Below are 22396 nucleotides of genomic sequence, written 5' to 3' on the forward strand. Positions count from 1 at the left end.
TTGCCAGTAATAGTTATTAGGCCATATTTACATCTCTGCAACCATTTTCTCTCATTGCAACGAACCCAGATGTTTCTTAAACACAACAAATTGCATCGAAGATAGTTCAATAAATATCCATCAGTTCTTTCCATACCATCTCAATTTATCAGGTAAGGAAGTGCTGGGACTCGGCAAGAAATGCAAGCCCCTTACTTGGGCACTGTGATATCTCCAAGAATTTCAGAGAACACAGAAGAATTTGCATCCTATCTTGTTGAACCAAATCCATAACTTTGTGGACTCACCGAATCACCGAACACTTTAATTCTGATTACAAAAATATCTGTCTACAGGCATTCCTCGTAGATATCCCTGCCCTCAGTCAAGATTCTCTGGAGAAATCCACGCCCCCAACAATTCATTTTATATTTTGGTAATAACATAAGTAATGTCTTCCGTCTCTGGCTAATTGAATTACATGCATGACAATTACACATTAATTCAGGCATTTTAATCAAATTAATCATAGAAGCTCCCACGCTACTATACAGAACTAGTACCTCTTGCTATCTTCTTTTCATTAGAAACAAACAACATCTTAACAATAGGTGGTACAGAAATACAGTATACTTTTTGGGCCCAATGTACGAAGATACTATCTTGCCCTCCACAAGGCGAACTCTCGGCAGATACAGCATCCCGACTTGCCGGATGTGACGATTCTTGTCACTAACCTTTTATTCAGGTAAGAACATCCTAAAGTGTTGTTTTGTTTCTAACGATATCTATAAATACAAGATAGTAGTACGCCATACCACATGTCTAGTACATTTGCTAAATTGACATGCAAAAGTTAAGCCTATGAGCTTATTTCATCCTCGAGGTGTTCAGTATTAGACAGAAAATAAATTTTTCAGCCTCCAGGCAGGCAGAGAAGGAATTTTTTCAGCCAACTGAATGATATAAATGGCTTCAACCAAATCCCATAAATGAGCGTGCATCATCATCATCATCAGACTCATTATTTTCCATGTAGAAATGAATTTCATGCAACATTTAAAATCAACAGATAAAACTTTCTCAAGATATTTGCGGATAGTTCGGCTACGCAAACCTACAGCCACATCTCATATAGAGGGACATGTCCAACATCAAACACGACATTGTACATGTGGAAATGAAGTTTCATGCAAAATTGCAAGTCCGTATAGCTCAATTTTTTTCTTCAGATATCCAGCGGAAAACAGATATACGGACAGAAGAGGAATTTCTCAAGAACCTTTAGTGATAGCTAATTAAAGTATACCCTACAATATTCCAAGTTTATAGCTTAATTCATTCTGGAGATATTAGCTAGGATTCCTTAACGTCCAGACAAATCTCATGGAGGAACATTGACTATCATCGAACTTTTCCTTGTGTGTATACAAATAAACCAAGTATCTCATATTGTAACGCAAATATATACGAGTAAAAATGATGAATATATGTTTGTGGGAAACTTTATGGACGACTGGTTCTTTTTGAAGTAAGTAAACATATTTATATTCCAAGTCAATCTTGTTAAAAAATTTATAATTTTGAACACCTTTCTTATAATTAATTTCTTTTTTCCATATGACAAACACATTTAGTATGTTTCACGCCTTTTTAAAATATTCTCGTAGATTTAATGTGGAAATTTCATGTTTTAACCTTTTTGATACTCTCTATTTCGTCCTCAACTATTACTTTAGTTTGACCATCAAAATTACTTATTTAGGAAAACTTCCTCTATCGTTACAAAAAAAAAAAAAAAAAAAAGAAAAAAAAAGAAAAACAGGTTGTGTGCTTGTGCAGTGCAAATTGTACCTAAGCTCTTAGACAACACAAGCTAAACGAATGATTTAATCAGTTGGTTACTTATCTTAAAGTAAAACTAATATCAATATTCTAACAGGCAGACGGAATAAGTACTGCAAAGCTATTCTCTAGTAAATCGATACAGGATTTACCACTAGGCCTCGGTCTAGGGCCGCAGCTGGGAGGAACTGTATGAGATGTTTTATATGTATATATATCCATGATTCATATATGTACAGTGCGTTTAAAAGTTTGGCGACGTCTTTTTATTTTTCAATCCATTGCAGATATAATATATAAACTTTGTATAGAGTTATAAGGCAATAACAATCACACACAGGCATTGGAGTGACGGCTCGTAGAGGGTCATAAAATATTAATGGTTTGAAAAATAAAAAAGGCGTTCCCAATCTTCTCAAATACATAGTAAATGACATTGTATACCTTTAGATTTTTTTCTTAAGGGTTTTATAGTAATGGTAAAAATGTTGGCTTTTTTAATGTCATGTAATTTGTTGTATCATATCACCAAGCAATCAAAAGTTACGTAATTTGTTAATTTTACGAGCCAAAATAAATCAGTGCTTGAGTTATGAGGCTGTAAGTAACAATAAGCACACGAAAAAGTAATATACAATCGTGTTACTTTCTTCAGTTGAATTATAATGCATTGTGTCATAAACACAAAAGGTTCTGCGTAGGGCACTAAATATATTTATTCTAAATTCTTATAGAATAATTAATATTAAATCTATGATGACAAAATGACCAATGTTAAATAAATAGATCGTTCATAAAAATATGACTGTTTATTAAACAAAAGTAAAATTCAAATATCTCATAACAAAAAAATTACAAACAACAGTATTATTACTCTTTGCTAGCGATATAGTCTCTATAAATATAAACAGGGAGGAAATATAAATTTATGTTCATATGCTAAAAGTATATTTTAAAGATCTTTAAAAAATCAAACAATTTATTCTGAAAGTTTTATTTAAAGTTAATCCAATAATTTGTCATCAAAAATTAATTAAATACTTTGAAAATCATAATTTGAAACTCCGATAACGCAAGGAAGAGAGGGGTCCGCATACAAATCTAAAAATTCGGCACTAATAGAGGTATTCGGCACTATCAAAGTGGTTGATGTGCAGCTGACTACCAGCGTTGATTTGATAGTTATCACTGTCATTGTGTAACCAAGCTGCCAGTCAGTGTGGGTGGGTTGGGGGACGCCGTGCATTTTACGTACACTAATTATTTCCTCCCAGACACACAAGGTTTTGCTTCGTAAGTATTATGAGTTGTGGAATAGACATTCAAAATTTAATTCACCATAAATGCATACTTTTAAAATATTACAGCTTTTTATTTATAAACAAAGCGATGAGTATTTTTTTGCCACGCTGATATATTAATAACTAGTGAACAGTCTTAAAAAAATAAATAGTCTAAAAAAAGGTTTGAAAGCATGTATGTAACGGAAATTTTTGTTAGAAATTTTAAGTTATATGCAGCACCTAGAGCGCAATAATGATAACAGACTACCAGAATGTTGTAATAATTACATTTGCGCTTTGTAGAATGCAAGATTACATTCATAATATTCTGTAATATAAGCTTTGTCAATGATTATCTAATTTAAGACGTTGAGTGCTGAAAATGCTTAACATTGCGTACGTAAAGTACTGACATGTGTTTTATTAGATTACTCGTAAACAATGACGTAAATGTTGCTACAATGTCATCAGAAGACGTCTATGTATCAATCGATGTTGGTCAAAATCATGACGTAATTTCCGGTACGTTAATTAATGTAGTCCGCCCGGTGGAAGCTGTCTTTGTTAAGATAGTAGAGTTAATTCACACAGCATGTAGCCAGTTCATACAAAACGTAAATCTAAAATGAAAAATACTATTTACAACTATTTGTAAGTAGACAGAAAATAGACAAAATTCAGTTTATGCCATCCGAGCGTTTTGCACTTGCAAGATAAGTAAGCCATCATTAGGTCCAGGCGGGCAACCCCTTCATGTGAGCGTTGAATTGCATCACAGGTTTTGGCAGATTTATACAATCAACGCATCACGCTAATTAACGTAGTCAACATTCAACGTGAATTCACTATGCCCAGACTGAGCCATGGCCAGGTAAACCTATAGCACTACACTACACTACACTTACACACTCTTAGTGTGAATAATAAAAGAAATAACGACATTGGTCCGGTACAGGTTCCCATTCAGGCTCCGATTTTGCCGGTGTGCGTCAAAGAGCCCTAATCCTTTGTTTAAAGTTTCTTTTTGATGATGGATGCATTGTGGAGGAACCCAGATTTCCCCTACACTTGACATCGTTCAGTGATACAAAAAAAAACAGATACACCACTCCCTCCGGAAAACTAACCCAATGCATAACTTAAGTCTAGGTTAAAATGAACAAATCATGTCAGAGCGTTGTGACACGCGTAAGTCAGGTCATAACAAACAAGTTGTGTGTCAAATTAATGCATACTATCTCTAAAACATGGACTTAATAAAAACTCTAAATATTACTGAAATCGAACTGAAGGTAGGTCTGCACTTAGCGACCAACCACTGAAAACCGTCCAGAGGCGAAATATTAAATGGCGATCGTCACGGCAGAAAGAAGTAGCGGAACATCATAGCCTCTTTAAATTTGGTATTGGTTTATTCTAGATAGACTATACTGTGACTCCGCATTGGTTTAATAGAAATCTCTATAATCTGTTTAGGTCTCATTTAGTTTTCCTTGTCAGTTAATTTTTTTAGAATTGGCAACTATGGCGGCTTAATTTCAACCGATGGGCGATAGTTGACTGATTATAGCTAGTCCGCTAGTTGTATGAAGTATTATCAATTAGGGATTACGGTTGAAGGACCAGAGATCACATATCGCTGTGAAGGACCAGGTAGTTGCCTTACACACACGCACCCCCACACTCGCAAGCGCAGAGGGTTGGGGCTAGCCCAGCACCTGGCGTTTCTTCCCCGGGTTATTCAGTGACATCTTAGAATCCAGAACAAGCAATTCTCTGTGTCAATTTCAGTGTATGATGCTTTGTTTGGTACCAATTTTTGTACCAACCTTAAGATAACATTGTAAATGACAAAAGTCTGGGTTTGGTAGCGAGGTGCACTAGGTAACTAACAGGGCAGAAATGCAGCTAGCCCTAATCCCCTGCACTTTTGTGTGGGGTCTGCGTGTGTGTTGGTGTAAACTACCTGGGCCCCAGCCGCAGTCTCTATTTTATAACACTATAATGCAGATTAATTTCCAACTGAAAAAGACATCAGATTGCAAATCTCGAAACGAAGCATTGCTGATTTCTTATATCAATGAACGATGGTCAATGTCCGGAAAAGTTTGTTTCCTGCGCAGCCCTAATACCTTAGGGACCACGGCTCTCCGTACAGAGTAGTCTTACATTAAAGAACAACATTTTTCTCTTGAATATTTTATTCATACAGATTATTAATATTATTAAATTTCAATCTCTTATTCACTCATGTCAATAATTTCTTTTCAGATGATTCGACTTATGATATATAGCTTTTGTACATTTGGATGTTTCGCTGTCCGCAATCCATATGATGGTTTGTATTTTACAATTTACTGTACTTAAGGGTGAATATCTATTATGTGCTTTTTATTATTTCACGATTTAAAGTGATGCAAACAATATATTTAGTTTCCATAATATCATTGTTCTTTTTAAAGCCAAATATAAAACTCTGGAAGCCAGTCGGATCTGCTTTATGTCATTAAACCATGTTCAGGTCTGACGTGTTAGATTCCTTATATACTTTTATTTGTAGACAACTTTATTTTGTATTCCAATTACATAGTATTGAATGTAGTGCATTCTTGCTATATATTCAACTTCTCTGTAGTGCATTTATAAAGCGTAATACAATAACTCTAAAAGTATGTTTTGTAATAAACTCGTAATCAGTGCAATAAAAACTATACAGTGTGAGTTAAAAGTATGGATACGTTCTGTTTATTGTGTGATGGATAACGATAGAGGGATAGATATTAAAAAGAATGTATATAAAACGAAACCGCAGTGCATTAAAACCCTAGCATTAACCTTAAGGACAGAATAGTAGCGGAAATAAAACAAAAACCACAGCGTGAATCCATACAGCTGCCATTAAAATTTCTACAACAGACTTGAATATTGTCAAACTGTCTTGGGAGAGCAGTTTGATCATCCGACATAAAAACAGAGGTTAGTATTTTAGCCGTATGTGCTTAACGTAATTGCAATTACTAATGCTAGTTTAACTTTACATTTAAAATTTTAAACTTCCGCCTAAAAAGCTCATTCTGGGAAAATGGTGCGCTTTTGTTTCCTTGAGGGGTGTACTAAGTTTCATTTTTCTATCTTTGCCCATTGGAGGTTAAGCAGGATTCATCCATGCTTTTAACTTAATTAATTTCAATAACCTGCCATTTTATACTGGGCACAAATCATAACACAAATATAATTTTTTTACTACTTACCACTTTAATGTTTTGTTACATCCAATAAAATTTGACATAATTTAAAATGTATATTAGTTATATTTTGAAATTATTAAAATTAGCAATGTTGACCTTATAATTAGATACCAAGTTATATAAAGTTACTCACATTATCTACAATTTTGGGTTTTTCAAGGAGGAGCTTTTTACCCTTTATATCTCATTTAGCTCTAGCTTCCACTGTTCTTTTTCATCAAGAACCTTCAGAATAAGAATCATTTATTCACACAATATAACACAAAGATTTTCTATGCAAGTCTAAACATCAAATAACATCATTATAAAAAGTAATTATAGAAGAGCAACAGAACAGAACTGCAATGAACTACAATATAGCATACAATCTAAATGTAAAACACAGTACATTCTTGATCTTTCTTTGCTCTTTTAAATAAGGTGTCACTTAATGGGTCTTTACATTTAAAATTTTTGAGCTACCCCCCCCCCCAAATCTCATTTTGGGGAAATGGGCAAAGCTGTAACAGTGTCTAAAAAGTTCACTGCTATTTCCGAAAAGGTGTCCCGAGTTCCATCCCTCCATCTTTATCCATCAAAAACTAATCACACTGTGCATGACCCATTGCGGCATACAGCTGATTGGGAGAGAGTGCTATCAAGTTGGTTGAATGTTGGAGTCAATAGAAAACTCACCGTTTTTTTTTTCAGTTTCTACGGAAAATGTTAAGGCCGTACAGGCTACTATCTGCATTAGGCAACTAATTATTGAGATCCTGCATGTCCTTTTTAAAATCGCTGTCTTACTGTATGTCTGTCCGTCCGTGTGATATCGTATTATACAATTACTATAAACTAGAATCCTAGTACTGTATTAGAATCAAGAGGAGAAATTTAAGAGTAACAAATTCTAACATATTTCAAATGTTTTATGGGTGACTATGAAGACAACGAGAAAATCACAGAGTAAACTAGTTTAAGTACAATCAATATGAGATTTTATCATGTGACATTTTTTTGCTCTGTTAGACAAGAAGCTTAGAACATTGCATCTAGTCCTATAAGGACCTTCGGGTGGATATTCGGGATGGGTAAGGTTGGGGATAGGGGCCGCCTCCTGTCGAGATTTATGAGGGAACAATTTAGGTCACTAATCTCAAGTCATGTCCCCTCGGAAGTAGGGAAAGCCACCTGTGAACCAGCCTCTTCAGTCAAAGCAGGCAGGGCTGGCACATCCTTATGTATAGGCTGGTAAGAACCTTTGACTCTTTACTCTGGTATCAAATTACCCTTGCATACCAGAATTTCGATATTTGTTGTTAGTGATGTGCCACTCCTGAAAATCCATAAGGTTGCCCAGATTTAAGTGACACATCGGTATCTGTTGTAACCAGTGTGGGTTCAACTGGAAAGTATAAACCAGCCAGAAGTGAACCCTCTGGGGAAATCATGTAACATAGTAACTTACACGCGTGATAGAATTACTTTGTTGGATTGACATTTCTATCGCTTCTTTCGATATTCCGTTGTATCGGTTTTTTTAATTACTGCGATCAGCTGTGTACCGCAGTGAGTTGAAGAAACTGTCGTTTTCCTATAATTCAATACAGCGTTAGACTTAGTAATCCTTAATTATTATACCTATAAATGTAACAGGTACAGTTAATTATTGTCATTATTTTAATTTTATATTTTATTTAACATTGAGCCGGGGCTCAGTTTGGACAATTTATTTTTTGTCTTTTATTTTCCCACCTCGGCCACCACCAGACCATTTTGTTCCGAGTTAGTGAAAAATACAGGAGGCCTCGGAAGCGTGCCCCTCCCAAACTCGGAGCAAATCATAAAAAAAAACAATCACATGCCACTAGTGGGAAGAGAGACAAAGAGAGACAAGAATTCGAGTAAATGATATATAATTAATGAGGTGGCAACATTTTCATGCAAAATACAATATACAGTTAACTGCAGCACCACGGTGCACCGCGTAACTTAAAAACTAAATAACAACAATATAAAATAAATTCCAATACATAACAATAACATAATAAATAAATAATATAATATTAATAACACAATAAATAGAAATTTGGTCTATAAATAACATATATCAGGTACGGCATGTAGGAAAAAATTATCTTTAACAGGTAAGTGTTATGAACTGAGGGGAGGGAAAAGGTTGTAGAATTTCTAGGCCCACTATTTTTAAAAAGTAATTTGGTTTCAGGTTTGTAGCCAAAAAATAAAAAAAAAATTTAAAGCCGATTTTCGAAGGAGGCGGGGGCTTAGTTGCCTCCACGAATCCGAATTAAGATGATGAAATCCTCCCCTTCAGTTCATGTAACTAAACTAAATACACACTACTCTTAACACTGGCCCTCCTCCAGATCTAATATCTGGCAGCGCTCGCTGCACCCCAATCCTCGCAAGTTCAGTATTAGAAAAGTAAAAAAACATTTTGGATCCAACCTTGTTCCAGATGAAATGAATATGAGCACATGCACTCCGGTTGGATGCCGGTACAGGAGCACTGGCAGGGCGCGGGGCATTTCAGTTTTGGTTTCAGTGCTGTGGGCAGACTCGCCGCATCAGTCCCGCTGACGGCACTCACGGGGGACTGATGCGGCGAAGTCTGCCCACAGCACTGAAACCAAAACTGAATGCCCCGCGCCCTGCCAGTGCTCCTGTACCGGCATCCAACCGGAGTGCATGTGCTCATATTCATTTCATCTGGAACAAAGGTTGGATCCAAAATGTTTTTTTACTTTTCTAAATACTGAACTTGCGAGGATTGGGGTGCAGCGAGCGCTGCCAGATATTAGATCTGGAGGAGGGCCAGTGTTAAGAGTAGTGTGTATTTAGTTTAGTTACATGAACTGAAGGGGAGGATTTCATCTTTAATTCGGATTCGTGGAGGCAACTAAGCCCCCGCCTCCTTCGAAAATCGGCTTTAAATTTTTTTTTTTATTTTTTGGCTACAAACCTGAAACCAAATTACTTTTTAAAAATAGTGGGGCCTAGAAATTCTACAACCTTTTCCCTCCCCTCAGTTCATAACACTTACCTGTTAAAGATAATTTTTCCTACATGCCGTACCTGATATATGTTATTTATAGACCAAATTTCTATTTATTGTGTTATTAATATTATATTATTTATTTATTATGTTATTGTTATTATTGGAATTTATTTTATTGTTGTTATTTAGTTTTTAAGTTACGCGGTGCACCGTGGTGCTGCAGTTAACTGTATAATTGTATTTTGCATGAAAATGTTGCCACCTCATTAATTATATATCATTTACTCGAAATTCTTGTCTCTCTTTGGTCTCTCTTCCCACTAGTGGCATGTGATTGTTTTTTTTTTTTGATTTGCTCCGAGTTTGGGAGGGGCACGCTTCCGAGGCCTCCTGTATTTTTCACTAACTCGGAACAAAATGGTAGCAGAGCGTTGGTTACGTGTTTTTACCCTCTGCGGGCCCGGGGTTTTGTTTTGCCACTGGTGGTGAGGGATGAGTTGAAGTTGTTAGTTGACTTCCTGCGCCTGTGCCGTCTCGCTGTGCTATTTTTTCGCCGATCGACAGGAAGTGTGTGAACTTGTTTATTTATTTTCTGATTATTGTTACTTGTGTGTTTTTGTTATATCTTGTCTTCATTGTTTTTTTTTCTGGTTTTGTTCTGGTTACGGCGTAGTGTTTTGTTGTGGTATTTTGGATTCGCTGCCGTGTTTCGTGGACGGCAGGAATTCTGGGGACCTCTGCTGAGAGTGTTGTCTCACTAAGTTATTCACTTGTCGCCTTAGTTATTGCTTTGTTAGTCGTTGACTTCGAGTCAGTGTGTGTTACTTGTTAGTCTGTGTCATTTATTTATTTATCATGCCTGTCTCTCTGGTGCCTGAATACTTGTTGAAGGAGGATCTCCATTTTGAGTTGTTGGCTCGTGGGCTTACTCCGGGTTCCGACTGCGAGTCCATGCGGAAGCAACTGCGGGATAATATGGACCTGGACACGACTTGGCCTAGGGATTTGACGTTCCAGAAACAGAGGCCCATTTTTGGAGGCTAAGTTGGAGACTTTTGAAAATAGTCAGGAGGACTGGTTGGAGTCGCCGCCTACTGGCCGAGAGAGGGCTAGGTATTTGTCCCGGCTTACCCATCTACATATGAGGCTGTCGCTACTTAGATCCAAGCTTACCAGTTCTGGTGATAGGGAGTGGTTGGAGGAACGCATCACCTTGGTGGACGGCCTGCTGACTGTACTCGAGAGGGACGAGGGGGCAAAGGCTCCTGAAAAAACTGTGTCTGCGGTTGACTCTGCTGCGGCTGTTAAGGGTGAAGGCCAGATCCCTGGATCAGTCGTTGCGGAGGTGTATGGTGTGGACGGGGCCCGGGGGCCTGTGACCCAAATGCCTGCTGGATCTGGAGGACTGGGGACTGTGATGACGGGATCCTTTGTTCAGTATCACAAGCTTCCAAACCCACTTACCCCGTTGCTGCAGCGACTACCAACGGTGGATGGTCTAGATACTGAAGCCTTGCTGCGGTTTCTTTCTGAGATCCTGCGACTGCATGACTTGCCTGGTCTTCAGGAGCGAGCTTCCTGCATGTCATCTCTCCGTTTTGTAGGCCACCTTTGGGTGACTGTCTGGTTCGAGTTCTCCAGAGGGGTGGTACCCTGGATGATTTTCATAGGGAGGCATTGGATTTCTTTGTTCCTGGTCAGTTGAGGGGAACGTCTCCGTGTGGAGAAATTCTTTAGGCCTCAGGGCAACGGAGAGAGTTTGGCTAAGTTTGTGGCCGAGGTGAGGGATACTGATAGGGTGTTAAGGCTCAATATCCCCGAAAGTACTGTGGTCACCACCATTCTTGAAGGTCTCAATCCTGAAGAGAGGTCCCGTCTAGTTTTTGCTGGTCGCCCTTCCACCTTTTCTGAACTGGACCGTCTGTGCATTGCTTCGCGCAGCGTGCAGTTTGCTGACCGGCAGAGGGCGGAGAGGAACAATCATCGTTCCATCCAGCCCTCCAGGGCTTGTCACGGCCGTACAGAATCCCGTGGATGGGCCACATCACTCTGGTGGGCTTCATCCACCCATCTGCTATGCCTGTGGTGAACGAGGTCATACTCGTCGGGAGTGTCCTAGGAGATATCGCACTGGTCCAAAAAAACTAGATCAAAGGGGGGGTTTTCTCTGAAGTTCCCCCGAGGTCTAAGAAAAAATTTCAAAAAAATAGTACCTGTGCGAAAAATTTGATTAATAGTTTGGACACTATGAGCCTAGCAGAGAAGGGAAACCTGCGGCTTAGGACAGCATCTTCGGGTGTAATATCAATTATCTTAGTGGGGAGACTCAGTGCATAAGGCCCTAGTTGATTCCGGGGTCAGCCTGTAGCCTCATCTCTTCCCGTCTTTTTGAAGCCAATTTCAAGGTTAGGTTTGGTGAAGCACACCGAGGAGTCTTCTTTAACTTGCTGGACTGCTTCTAATTCCCCTCTTCCAATTTCGAGGAAGGCTTCAATCAAGTTTAAGGTTGAATGTTTTTCATGGGTGTGGAGCTTCCTTGTGGCCCAGGACCTGAGTATGGATTGTATTTTGGGGGCGGATTTTATTCAAAAGACTGGTTTGGTGCTGGATCTTCAGGCGGGCCAGTCTTATTTCAAATTCAATCGGCGAGTGTCAGTCCCCTTTTCTGATAAATGCAAATCGACGCCGCAGGTTGGTGAGGTGGAGTGTGAGGAAGGTTCTGCCCTGGGGACCCGTTCGGTCACTTGGATGAGGAGCAAGCTGGGGTTCTCCGTGAGCTTTGCTCAAGATTTCCGGAGGTCCTCACACCCAAGATCGGTTCTACCCATCTCATTGAATATGAAATTCGTCTGACTGACACTCAGCCAGTACGCTCCCACCCATACAAGTTGGCTCCTCAAAGATGGAGGTTATGCGTGGTATCATCAAGGATCTCTTGGATCAAGGAGTTATTGAGCCCTCAAAAACTCATCGTATGCCAGTCCAGCGTTCTGGTTCCAAAGCCTAATGGAAAAACATCGTATGGTGGTTGACCTAAGAAAACTTAATGCCAAAATTGAAATAGACTCAGTGCCTCTCCCCGATCTCCATTCTGCTTTTGATTGGTTCGGTAAGGCCAAATTTTTCACTATTTTTGATTTGAACCAAGCCTATCATCAGATTCCGTTGAAGAAGGAATCACGTCCCTCACGGCCTTCTGTGTTCCGTGGAATTTGTATCAGTACCTAGCCAGTATTTATTTAGTTAGTTACATGACCTGAAGGGGAGGATTTCATCTTTAATTCGGATTCGTGGAGGCAACTAAGCCCCCGCCTCCTTCGAAAATTGGCTTTAAATATATTTTTTTTAAATTTCGGCTACAAACTTGAAACAAAATTATTTTTCAAAAATAGTGGGCCTAGAAATTCTACAACCTTTTTCCTCCCCTCAGTTCATAAAACATTACCTGATATATGTTATTTATAAAACAAATTTCTATTTATTGTGTTATTATTATATTATTTATTTATTATGTTATTGTCATTATTGGAATTATATTTATTGTTGTTATTTAGTTTTTTAAGTTACGCGGTGCACCGTGGTGCTGCATAATTGTATTTTACATGGAAATGTTTGCCACCTACTAATTATATTTCTTTTACTCGAAATCTTGTCTCTTTGTCTCTCTTACCCACTAGTGGCATGTGATTGTTTTTTTTTTATTTGCTCCGAGTTTGGGAGGGGCACGCTTCCGAGGCCTCCTGTATTTTTTCACTAACTCGGACCAAAATCTGACGGCACTCACGGGGACCCTGCCGAAAGTCGGAGAATTAGCCAGCCATTGAGAAACGTGAAGAAACAGAGAACAGCCAGAACACAGTAAGCTTCTCCAAACGTGTCTCCGAACAGTCTGACCGCTCCGAAACAGTAGCCGGTGCCGGTGCCGGTGCCGGAGAACAGCTGGTCAGTAGTCTAGTCAAGGTCAACCAGCTGACCTCAAACCAATCACTCCAACCAGGCAGAAAAATCAATACTCTGACGGAGTGACTCCCCACCGACTGACAAGATTGGCCGAAGTGGGAAAACATTTATAATTTGTAGTTTTTTAGCTGGTATTTTAATATCTCATAGGCCAAGTTCACAAATGTGTGTGAACACATTATCTTAAACATTTCTAAACTCATAAATTCATCGAGACCAAAGAGGTCAATTATATTAAAGTGACCAACAAACAAATGTATTTCAGGATTATCCATTATTCAAAGAACATGAAATGTCCATTCCCTGTGATATGTCTTAGGAAATGTTTTAAACAAAATCATTGGAGTCACCTTTGCACCGTAGTAGATCTTTTCCTTTTGATTATTGTAGGCACACTCACATTTCAACTTTATCAATTGTATAGTCCATGTTCTAACAAAAGCAATGGTGGGAAGGGTTGATTCAATGTGAATATTGAGTTTAGCTCTTGTTCACCTTCCTCTTAGTGCAGAATCTGACGCTGTCTCAGACTTGAAATTTGGAGTCTGGATTTTTAAGTTTATAAAACTCTGTTGCTCCACCGTGCTTAGAGATCGTGTCAGACACATCGTAGTACACTGAATTGTGCAACTGATGAGTCAATGATAATGCCTCTTCACCTATACTACACTATATTTTTATATTTTGTAGTCTAGGTGTTTCTGATGTCGAAACGATGTAAAGAGTTCGTTTTGAGTTTCTTCGTTGCCGAACTTTTTGAGTCTCTTCAGACGAACATGACTCCAGAACCCAGGAGTCAAGTCTGAAACAGTGTTACATTCCAGATGCTTCAATAAGAAGAAGAGGAACTGTAGCTTAAACTTAACGTTTAAAGTTGTTGTATGAGTTAAAATTAGTGATCATAGTAAGGAGAAGAAAACAAATTACTTCTTTGAGTCAAAGATAACTCCAAAACGGAAAAAGGTAAAGCCTTATCTTAGGGGTGAGTTAAAAAAATGGAGATCTTACCATATAATAGTGTTTAAGAATTAAGGAAAACGTCACTATACTAACAAAACAAAACAAACATTTCATTCAGTTCGCCTTCTCTACATTTTCAGATACCTTTAGAGTTTTGCTGATTGGTATCTCCACCGAGATCTTGGTATTTCTGGTCTTGAAACTAAATTACGTCACTATTATCAGGCACTTATTCACCCTTAGTATGTCTGGTATACTTTACATACCATTATGGATAGGAAATGAGCCTATCCATAATGTAAACTTGCTTTGTCCGCTCTGGTGTATAAAAATACCAAATAGAAGAGTATAACTTATAAAAATGAAATTAAAATATAAAATGAGTGAGTTCAATCCTAATGCACTACAAATAAATCAAAATAACACTAAAAAATCAAAATATTATAATTATATGAACTAGTTTTCGTAAAGTACAATTGGTATTAAAAAAACATACCTGAGGATTTTTGTATTTGATAGGAATTGAGAAATCAACTACACTCCACCAACGGGAATCCAATATTTTCTTCAAATCTTGCACATTAGATACAATTAGACACACTAACCATAGATCCTCAGAATTTTTAGTTCTCTTATTTTGAAATGGAGGTATTTCAAAAGACCCAACTACAATTCACATGAATATACAGAATTCAGGCAAGCCTGAAAAGAGATTCCTTCAATCTTGATATCACTTAAAAAACTACTTTGCATTTGTTTCAGCACTAAATGGTTGGCCTAAAATACACCCACCCCCAAATTTTAAACCAAACCCACCCCAAGGAGATTTGCCACCTTATCACACTCCATCCCTACAGTCGCCCATCAACATCCGCTTCATCAAAGCCGCCACGGTCAACCTGCCACCCCTTGAGTTTGAGGACATGCTAAACGATGGTGTGCGAGTCATTATGAGAAATACTGGGACAACGGGTAATTGTGTACTGTTTCCATTAATATTACTAATGTAATGCAATGAAACTTATCAATTATCTTTTAGATAAGACGTTTGTTCTTGCATTTTCATATTCACTGCTCTAGTGATTAGTCAATTTTACTACATTTTTTCTCGAAATTATAAAATAATTGAAGTTAAGGTAAAACCTAAACTCTTCTACTAGTCATGGATAGCCTATTTGTCTAAAACAGTTATATTTGTTTGGAGCTTTCTTAAAATTGACTTTATGATTTATTTTTCAGTGCAATTCGAAATAGCGAACGAAAGTGTGATGGTACCGCGATTGGTTGGCGGCCCATTAACTTACCATGGAGAGTATGAATTTTCCAATCTCCATGTACATTGGGGAACTGAAGATTACCTTGGCGGCGAACACGAACTAAACGGCAGAAGGTAGAGTTACAATTAAAAAAAAACATGCTCAGCTGTTACCGCAAAATCAAACACAAGTACATTTAAATCAATTCATCCGTTTTCAGACACCGCAACGAGAACGGCTGGTAGTTAGAAGCAATATGGCAACACCGCCTTAAACGCCCTATTTTTGCGCGGGTTACACTATTAAATGAATATACTGGTTATTAGATTAATTTATGAAATGACTACTTTTTTGGCAGGCTGTGGATGTATGTTTTTAATGGGAGAAACTCTTTCGTGTCACGGAACGCAACGTCACACTTGTTTGCTCTGAAGCCGCTAGGGGCGGAACTATCGCGGCCATTTTGATGTCAGGATGGGCATTTCTCCGTTCAGTGACTATCCAGGTGTGCTAGTAAGAGGTTACTGTCGCTACTTTTTGAAGTGACTAATTCTTTTCGCGGGCTATGGATGTATGTTTTGCACAGGGAAACAACTTTCGTTTCGGAACGTCAAGCATGTTTATGTTTTCCGCATGCTTTCAAAGTATAATGACAGCTTTACCGAAACGTAAACAAACCGTTACATATCTTATCTGAACTAACATGCCATTTAAAGCATGTTTTACTAAAACTACCGGAAGTCAACAACGAAGCAATGAGAATGGTGTCTGTAATCAGCTGTGACGGAGCGTATATATTGTTAATATATTTCGTTTATTTCGTTTTCAGCTAATGGAAGAAAACGAAGAGAATTATTCCGATTCATCCACAACACCAAATAAAAAGATGTGATCAAAGCCATTCTAAAAATTAGGCACTTCTGTCAGTCGGTCCCGCGACTGCTAGTTTTTTCCGAAACTCATATTATACAATTCTAAAAACAGAAAGACATGTATAAGAATGTAGAATTCTTTAAACTAGTTAGTTCAATTTTACAATCAACTTTTAATTCTGAGATGGCTGTAACTTATAAGAATTAAACCTTAAAAACCTGTTTATCCAATTAAGAACAAAAACCAACTTAATAAACTTCCAAAAATGTCTTTTCTAAGATCAATAGTTTTGAAAACTTGTTAGTGAGAATTTGAATTTTACGTCTAAATACAATTGTTATAAAAACGTTAATGAAGAATTTTTATTTTTTCTCTCTGATACAGCCTAACAAACAACATAATTAAAAAAAAACGTTTTCAAACTACCTTGGCCAATAAAATATGTCTAATGATAATACATCATGTGTGCAGCAATAAAACTAAAATTAATTTTATAAGTTGTATAAGTATTTTTCTATCCACAGATTTGCAATCGAAGGTCACTGTGTACATTTCAAAAAGGAATATCAAACAATAGAAGAAGCAGAAAAGCACTCAGATGGCTTGGCAGTAGTAGCATTTTTTGGCAAAGTAAGTTGCTTCAGTTGTGTAATAGTTATTGTTGTTTATAGTGTAATTCGCCAAGAAGACTTTCCATAAAACTTTCCAATTCTAAATTTGACCCATGTAACTTGATTTATATAACCTGAACTTTGCTGCAATTGGAACGCGTATTACTGTTTCTATAATTCGTAAACTGTATATTGGTAGAATGTCCATAGAGAGATCAATTCAAAAATACACATATTTCGCTCTTATAAACTCAGTACGAGTAAATGAAAATTACAGTAATAAAAGTAAATAAAATTATTGACACTTTTTAATAAATAAAAGCTATAAAAGCTATTGAAGAATCGTACTATTACAAATTAAATTTGATTAGGTTTTACTGAACCTGTTTTATTAATGAGATAGTTCACACTTAAATCTATACTATTGTATAAGAATCTAACGGTTTCTACCTATGTGGTAGTGTGTGTTCGTGTGCGTGTGTGTTACTCAATCGCGTAAAAATTGCTGGACCAATTGTACTGAAATTTTACATGAATATTCTTAAGGAATGTGGTTAACATATAGGCCATGTCCTATTTTGAAAGTCACTCTGAGCTGTACCCCTCTAGTCTCTAAAGTTTCAAAAATCCCATCTTGGTCTCTAAAGTTGCATTACCGCAAACACATATTATTAATTGAAAGAGTTTGTTCAGTGAAATCAAGTGTTCTGTGTAAACATTGTTTTATGGCAGCACAACCACATTTCGAGTTAATTAAACCATTAGCTTTAATTTGTTCACACATAATCTTGAAAGCATAGCGTAATAGTAACAACACTTCTGATTTTTACCTTTTCTGAAACCGCTATTGAGACCAGAGTAAGACAATATCTGGATACAAAAATGTAAAGTTTATTCTGTACTTTTTAGTAAATATTAAGTATGCAGTTCCTTATCAGTGCTGTAATGCAGATGTCAAAGACAAAATTACTATCTAACTCTTATTATACATTTCAATACGATTACTAAACCCATCTTAGTTGTCTTTTAATAGAAGTAGACTTCTCAGACCTGTGTTTGTGTATATATTTCCGCGATCTGGGAAAAAAGGTAAATCGACTATGGTACAAAAATACAAATGTGGAGTAAATTACAATGGCTATAAATACAGACTTTTGGGCATATTGTCTTGATAGTGGCCACAAGGAAAACTCAGCATTGCCGTCGGAATTATAATTCACGCGAACCCGGAGTGTTCAACACATGCAAAGCCTGCTAAATTGCGTGCAAAGACGCGAGTAACTGCTAGTATTTTAATAAAGGCGAGGGAAAATATAAATAAATCTTAAAAACTGCCATTCGAATTACATATCTGTAGTGTCTTTTGTGTGTTATTATTTAGCAATCAACTGATAACATAATATGGTGATTAAGTTTTATATAAAAATACTAACCCTGTTTACTAAATGTATATAGTATGGAAGTAGCCTATAACTTACAATATTAAAAGCCATGTCAATTTTAATTTTAGTATATTGAAGCAAGTTATATTCCGTATAAATTGTTTATGTTCTCATTCTTTTAAATTTAAATAACATCATATTATTTGTCTCCAAAATTGAAAGTAACTTATTGTTAACCTGTCCCAATTAACTTAGTAACAAAAGTAATAATTTACTTAAAAATATAAAATGTGACTTAGTTAGTTTACCTGATGGTAAACCTCATTTTCTTGTTTCAGAATAAGATAATTCAGTCAGTGCAAAAGCTTCTTGTTTCTATGTTAGCATAAATTGACGTATAGTGGAAATATTTAACACCAGTATTGGTATGTTTATTAGTAAGTCACAGCTGGAAGTTGGAATTTTTCACTCTATCCCTTACACTTGAAGTAGTTACAAGGGACGGGATGGTTTTTATGGTTTTTTTACCGAAGTAAGCTTCTCAGACCTACGCACGTATGTTTTTTTTTTATCGAAAACAAGGCAATCTAAACTATGGTACTGAAAATGTTCTGTAAATCATTAAAACTAGGAGTGCCTATACAGATACTGATCGCTTAATTTTGCGAAGCCCATTATGGAAAGAATGCGCGTACTCCTTGTCTTAAATTAATTGCATAATTTTTATTACATAATAAAAAAAATACATTTGAATCCTTTGGAGTCTATATAAGTTGTCGTAAAAGAAATTACGGGCAAAAAATAGAAAAAGACAATTTATGAAGGAAAACACGAAAGAACTTTAAACGTGTCGTTATATTCCTTCGGTATCAATATGCGGTTAAGCTGACGCTAAAACAAAAATTATTATTTCACTGGTAATTATTTTAACGAATACTGTAATAACTTATGGAGATTAATATTGTGAAAATATGCATAGAGTAAGAATGAAAATATAAGACCCGGATAACATACATGCGGAGACCATTGCAAGTCTGTCCTCCTTCGCTATGGACACTAATTGGGTAGTACACCGCAAGGAGCGCTAGTTGCGGCACCTCGTTTTTCATTGGCTGAGGGTTTACATTGCAGTTGCATTAATAGCATCAAAATATCAGCTGTCAAATATTTTATTTGTAATGTTTTAATAATTTAAGTGTATGCAATGATGTGTTTTTAATTATAAAACAACATTATATTTATTTTTATAGCATACGCATTGAATTATGTACACTTAAATGTTCTTTACAATGTCTTGTATGATGACCGATCCAAATTTATTTTATTTGATTTTACTAGTTTTTGATAGATTAAAATAGTTTATTTGAAATTGGCGCCACGTCTAAGGTACCGGAAACTATAGTCACCAGTTTCCGGGAAGCTAGGGTGAATACAACAACGGCTTTTTACAACACTGACATTCCTCTCTGTTTCTTTTTTTTCTATTTTACTCTATGAAAATATATCAAAAATTAAAGTTGATGTATGTGTTTTAAACCTTAATATGATATACAGTAATATAACATTTTGTATAATGTGTAAATTTCAAAAACCTTAGAACTATTACGAGATCAACACCGCACAACAGTGCAATGCCTCTTTAAATTATGTTCCAGTTACTAATAAAAAGTCTCTTAGCATTGAACATTCAAAAATGTATTATTATATTTTCATTTCATCTTTCCACACTAGGTGTGCTTGGACCTATCGAGGGTCTCTCCAGAACTACACCAGTGGTTTCTAATATATCACTTTAAAATAACCGTAATGCTTTATTAAATGAAGTGAGGTCCAGATCATAGGATTTATACGATTATCGCTCAGTATAGAAAGGTATTTCGTGATTACATGATTAATATACGCATACGAATTTAACGTGTAGACTGTATATGGAGACCCCAACAAGAGCGCCTGGTCACCCTCGTAGCCTTACCAAGCTGAACGTTTTATATTTAAACAACATGAAACAACTTTCGTATACCACAGAAATTGAAATAAATAGAGTTTAACCAGATGATGCCTTTTGTAAATTTAATAGTCAAAATATGAAAACACCCAGAAAACTTCTTTTCAAAGAAGTAGGTTATAGTAGCTTCGCAGCATCTGTAAATTGTTATTGAAATCACCCTGTTTGCCAAAATATTGCAGGCTGGAGACGTTGATAACCCCAAGATCGAACGGTTGGTCGAGCTACTGCCCAGCATCAGGTACCCCAACTCCTCGGTGACCCTGGCGGCCAGAGACAGTCTGGACTGGTTTGATGAACTGGCGGAACCCTTCAACTACTTCACATACCCCGGTTCTCTCACCACGCCACCCTACACCGAGAATGTTTTCTGGATCGTCTACCCTCGGCCTATGTCCGTATCATCCAGACAGGTAACAATACTCGCTCCTTATGACTCACCCAACTCACTTGGGATTCGTGTGTGGACGACCTGAACCCGAACTATTCCTCTTTCTCTCTAGGCCTTTGTTATAGACATTTGAATGCCCTAAGGTAATAAATTTTATCACTATTATTTTCATTGTAACGTTTAATAAGTGCCAGTACTGATACCACGTTTAGGTACTTCCTTTCGCTTAATGTGCCCAACAAGCTAAAACTTTCGGAGTGGTACAATAGAAACTATGTTTGATGATAATCGTAAATTAAATTTAAAGTTGAAATATAATTTAAAATATTCATTACACAAATTTTCGGTATTAAACTCCTTATTATTATTAATGAAATATTATATATAATATACGATTCACAGGTTACAAATGTATTTTTGTTGTAGGTTGAAGCTTTCAGGAACCTGCTTTCAAACGATCTCATGGTCAACAGAGAAAACATCAGACCAGTGCAGCCTTTCAACTCAAGACCCCTGATATACTCCGTTCCAAAGTTGCAGTAGCACATCACGTTCTAATATTATACTAATATTTTACTATTATTTATAATAAATTGTTATGTTTTCTATTGTTAACAATATGACTGTTGTAGTATGAAACCCATATAAACTAATTTTTTATGTTAGCATAAAAGTTTCGGTAATATTTGATAGCCTGCAGCTATCAGATAGCTTTTTTGATGTGAATTTTCTTATTGAAAAACACAAACAAAAAATTTGATACATAAATAAAATAGATTATTTGCAGTTAGAGAACTTGAAATCTAAACATTACACTACTTCACGCTGATAAAAATATTTTTTATCTAGGGTGTAATGAATACAACTAAAATCTACTGTAATACCCTCAGAATTTCTGGGAAACATTTACTTATATATTTGTCCCTTGGACAACAAAAAAAACAACCGAATCGACAAGAAAAATATCCACAATATAGTAGCTTCTAAATCTCGAAACTCACGGGATGCTAAAATTATGTGATGACTTAACAACTCAAAAGAACTTGAAACCTATTGGTAGACAAATAAAAAGTAGCAGTCCCAATATTTTTAAATAACCACTAATTATAACATGTAGGAAGAACATTTTATTAAATACATGTATTAATATAAACATAGCAATCTAATAATAGAACACAAAATAATTATCACCAAACTGGATAAAACTGCCAACATGATTAAAACAAGAAGATATACGTCAGACCTATTCGCGAAACTGGCCTCGCTATTTATAGATAATTCCATTAAGAGATATACACCATCATCGAACTTCATCTTGTCTATTTATATAAGATTCACAACTTAATTCGTTCTCGAGATATCCCCTGATAGGCAGGCTTCTCAAACATTCAGGCATATCCATTAGAGGGACACTCACTATTTTCAAACTTGATCTTGTTTATTTATGAAACATTTACTAATTGCTTACAATTCAATTCGTTCTCGAGATATCCCCCCATTTGCAGACTCCTCTAACATTCAGGCATACCCAGTGGAGGGACACTCACTATCATCGAACTTGATCTTGTTTATTTATGAAACATTTACTAATTGCTTACAGTTCAA

At 36.5% G+C, this 22396-nt stretch overlaps 1 protein-coding gene across 1 annotated transcript; it reads left to right on the plus strand.

Moving 5' to 3' along the window:
* The first annotated feature begins 3058 nt into the window (after positions 1–3058).
* Positions 3059–21411, plus strand: LOC124361490 (carbonic anhydrase 1-like). Its single transcript, XM_046815543.1, has 7 exons — positions 3059–3117; positions 5379–5445; positions 15036–15245; positions 15513–15663; positions 16927–17032; positions 20583–20813; positions 21218–21411. The coding sequence occupies exons 2-7, from the start codon at positions 5379–5381 to the stop codon at positions 21332–21334; spliced, it is 882 nt and encodes a 293-aa protein (XP_046671499.1). The 5' UTR covers positions 3059–3117; the 3' UTR covers positions 21335–21411.
* Positions 21412–22396: the final 985 nt, after the last annotated feature.

Source organism: Homalodisca vitripennis, chromosome 4 (genome assembly GCF_021130785.1).
Source record: "Homalodisca vitripennis isolate AUS2020 chromosome 4, UT_GWSS_2.1, whole genome shotgun sequence".
In the NCBI taxonomy this organism is placed as follows: domain Eukaryota; kingdom Metazoa; phylum Arthropoda; class Insecta; order Hemiptera; family Cicadellidae; genus Homalodisca; species Homalodisca vitripennis.

What these genes read in the sequence shown, in the direction of transcription:
- LOC124361490 (XM_046815543.1), top strand. Translation starts at nt 5,379, where the DNA reads ATGATTCGACTTATGATATATAGCTTTTGTACATTTGGATGTTTCGCT. An exon ending in TGTCCGCAATCCATATGATG is followed by an intron (nt 5,446 to 15,035) that starts GTTTGTATTTTA and finishes CATTTGTTTCAG; the next exon opens with CACTAAATGGTTGGCCTAAA. An exon ending in GAGAAATACTGGGACAACGG is followed by an intron (nt 15,246 to 15,512) that starts GTAATTGTGTAC and finishes TTTATTTTTCAG; the next exon opens with TGCAATTCGAAATAGCGAAC.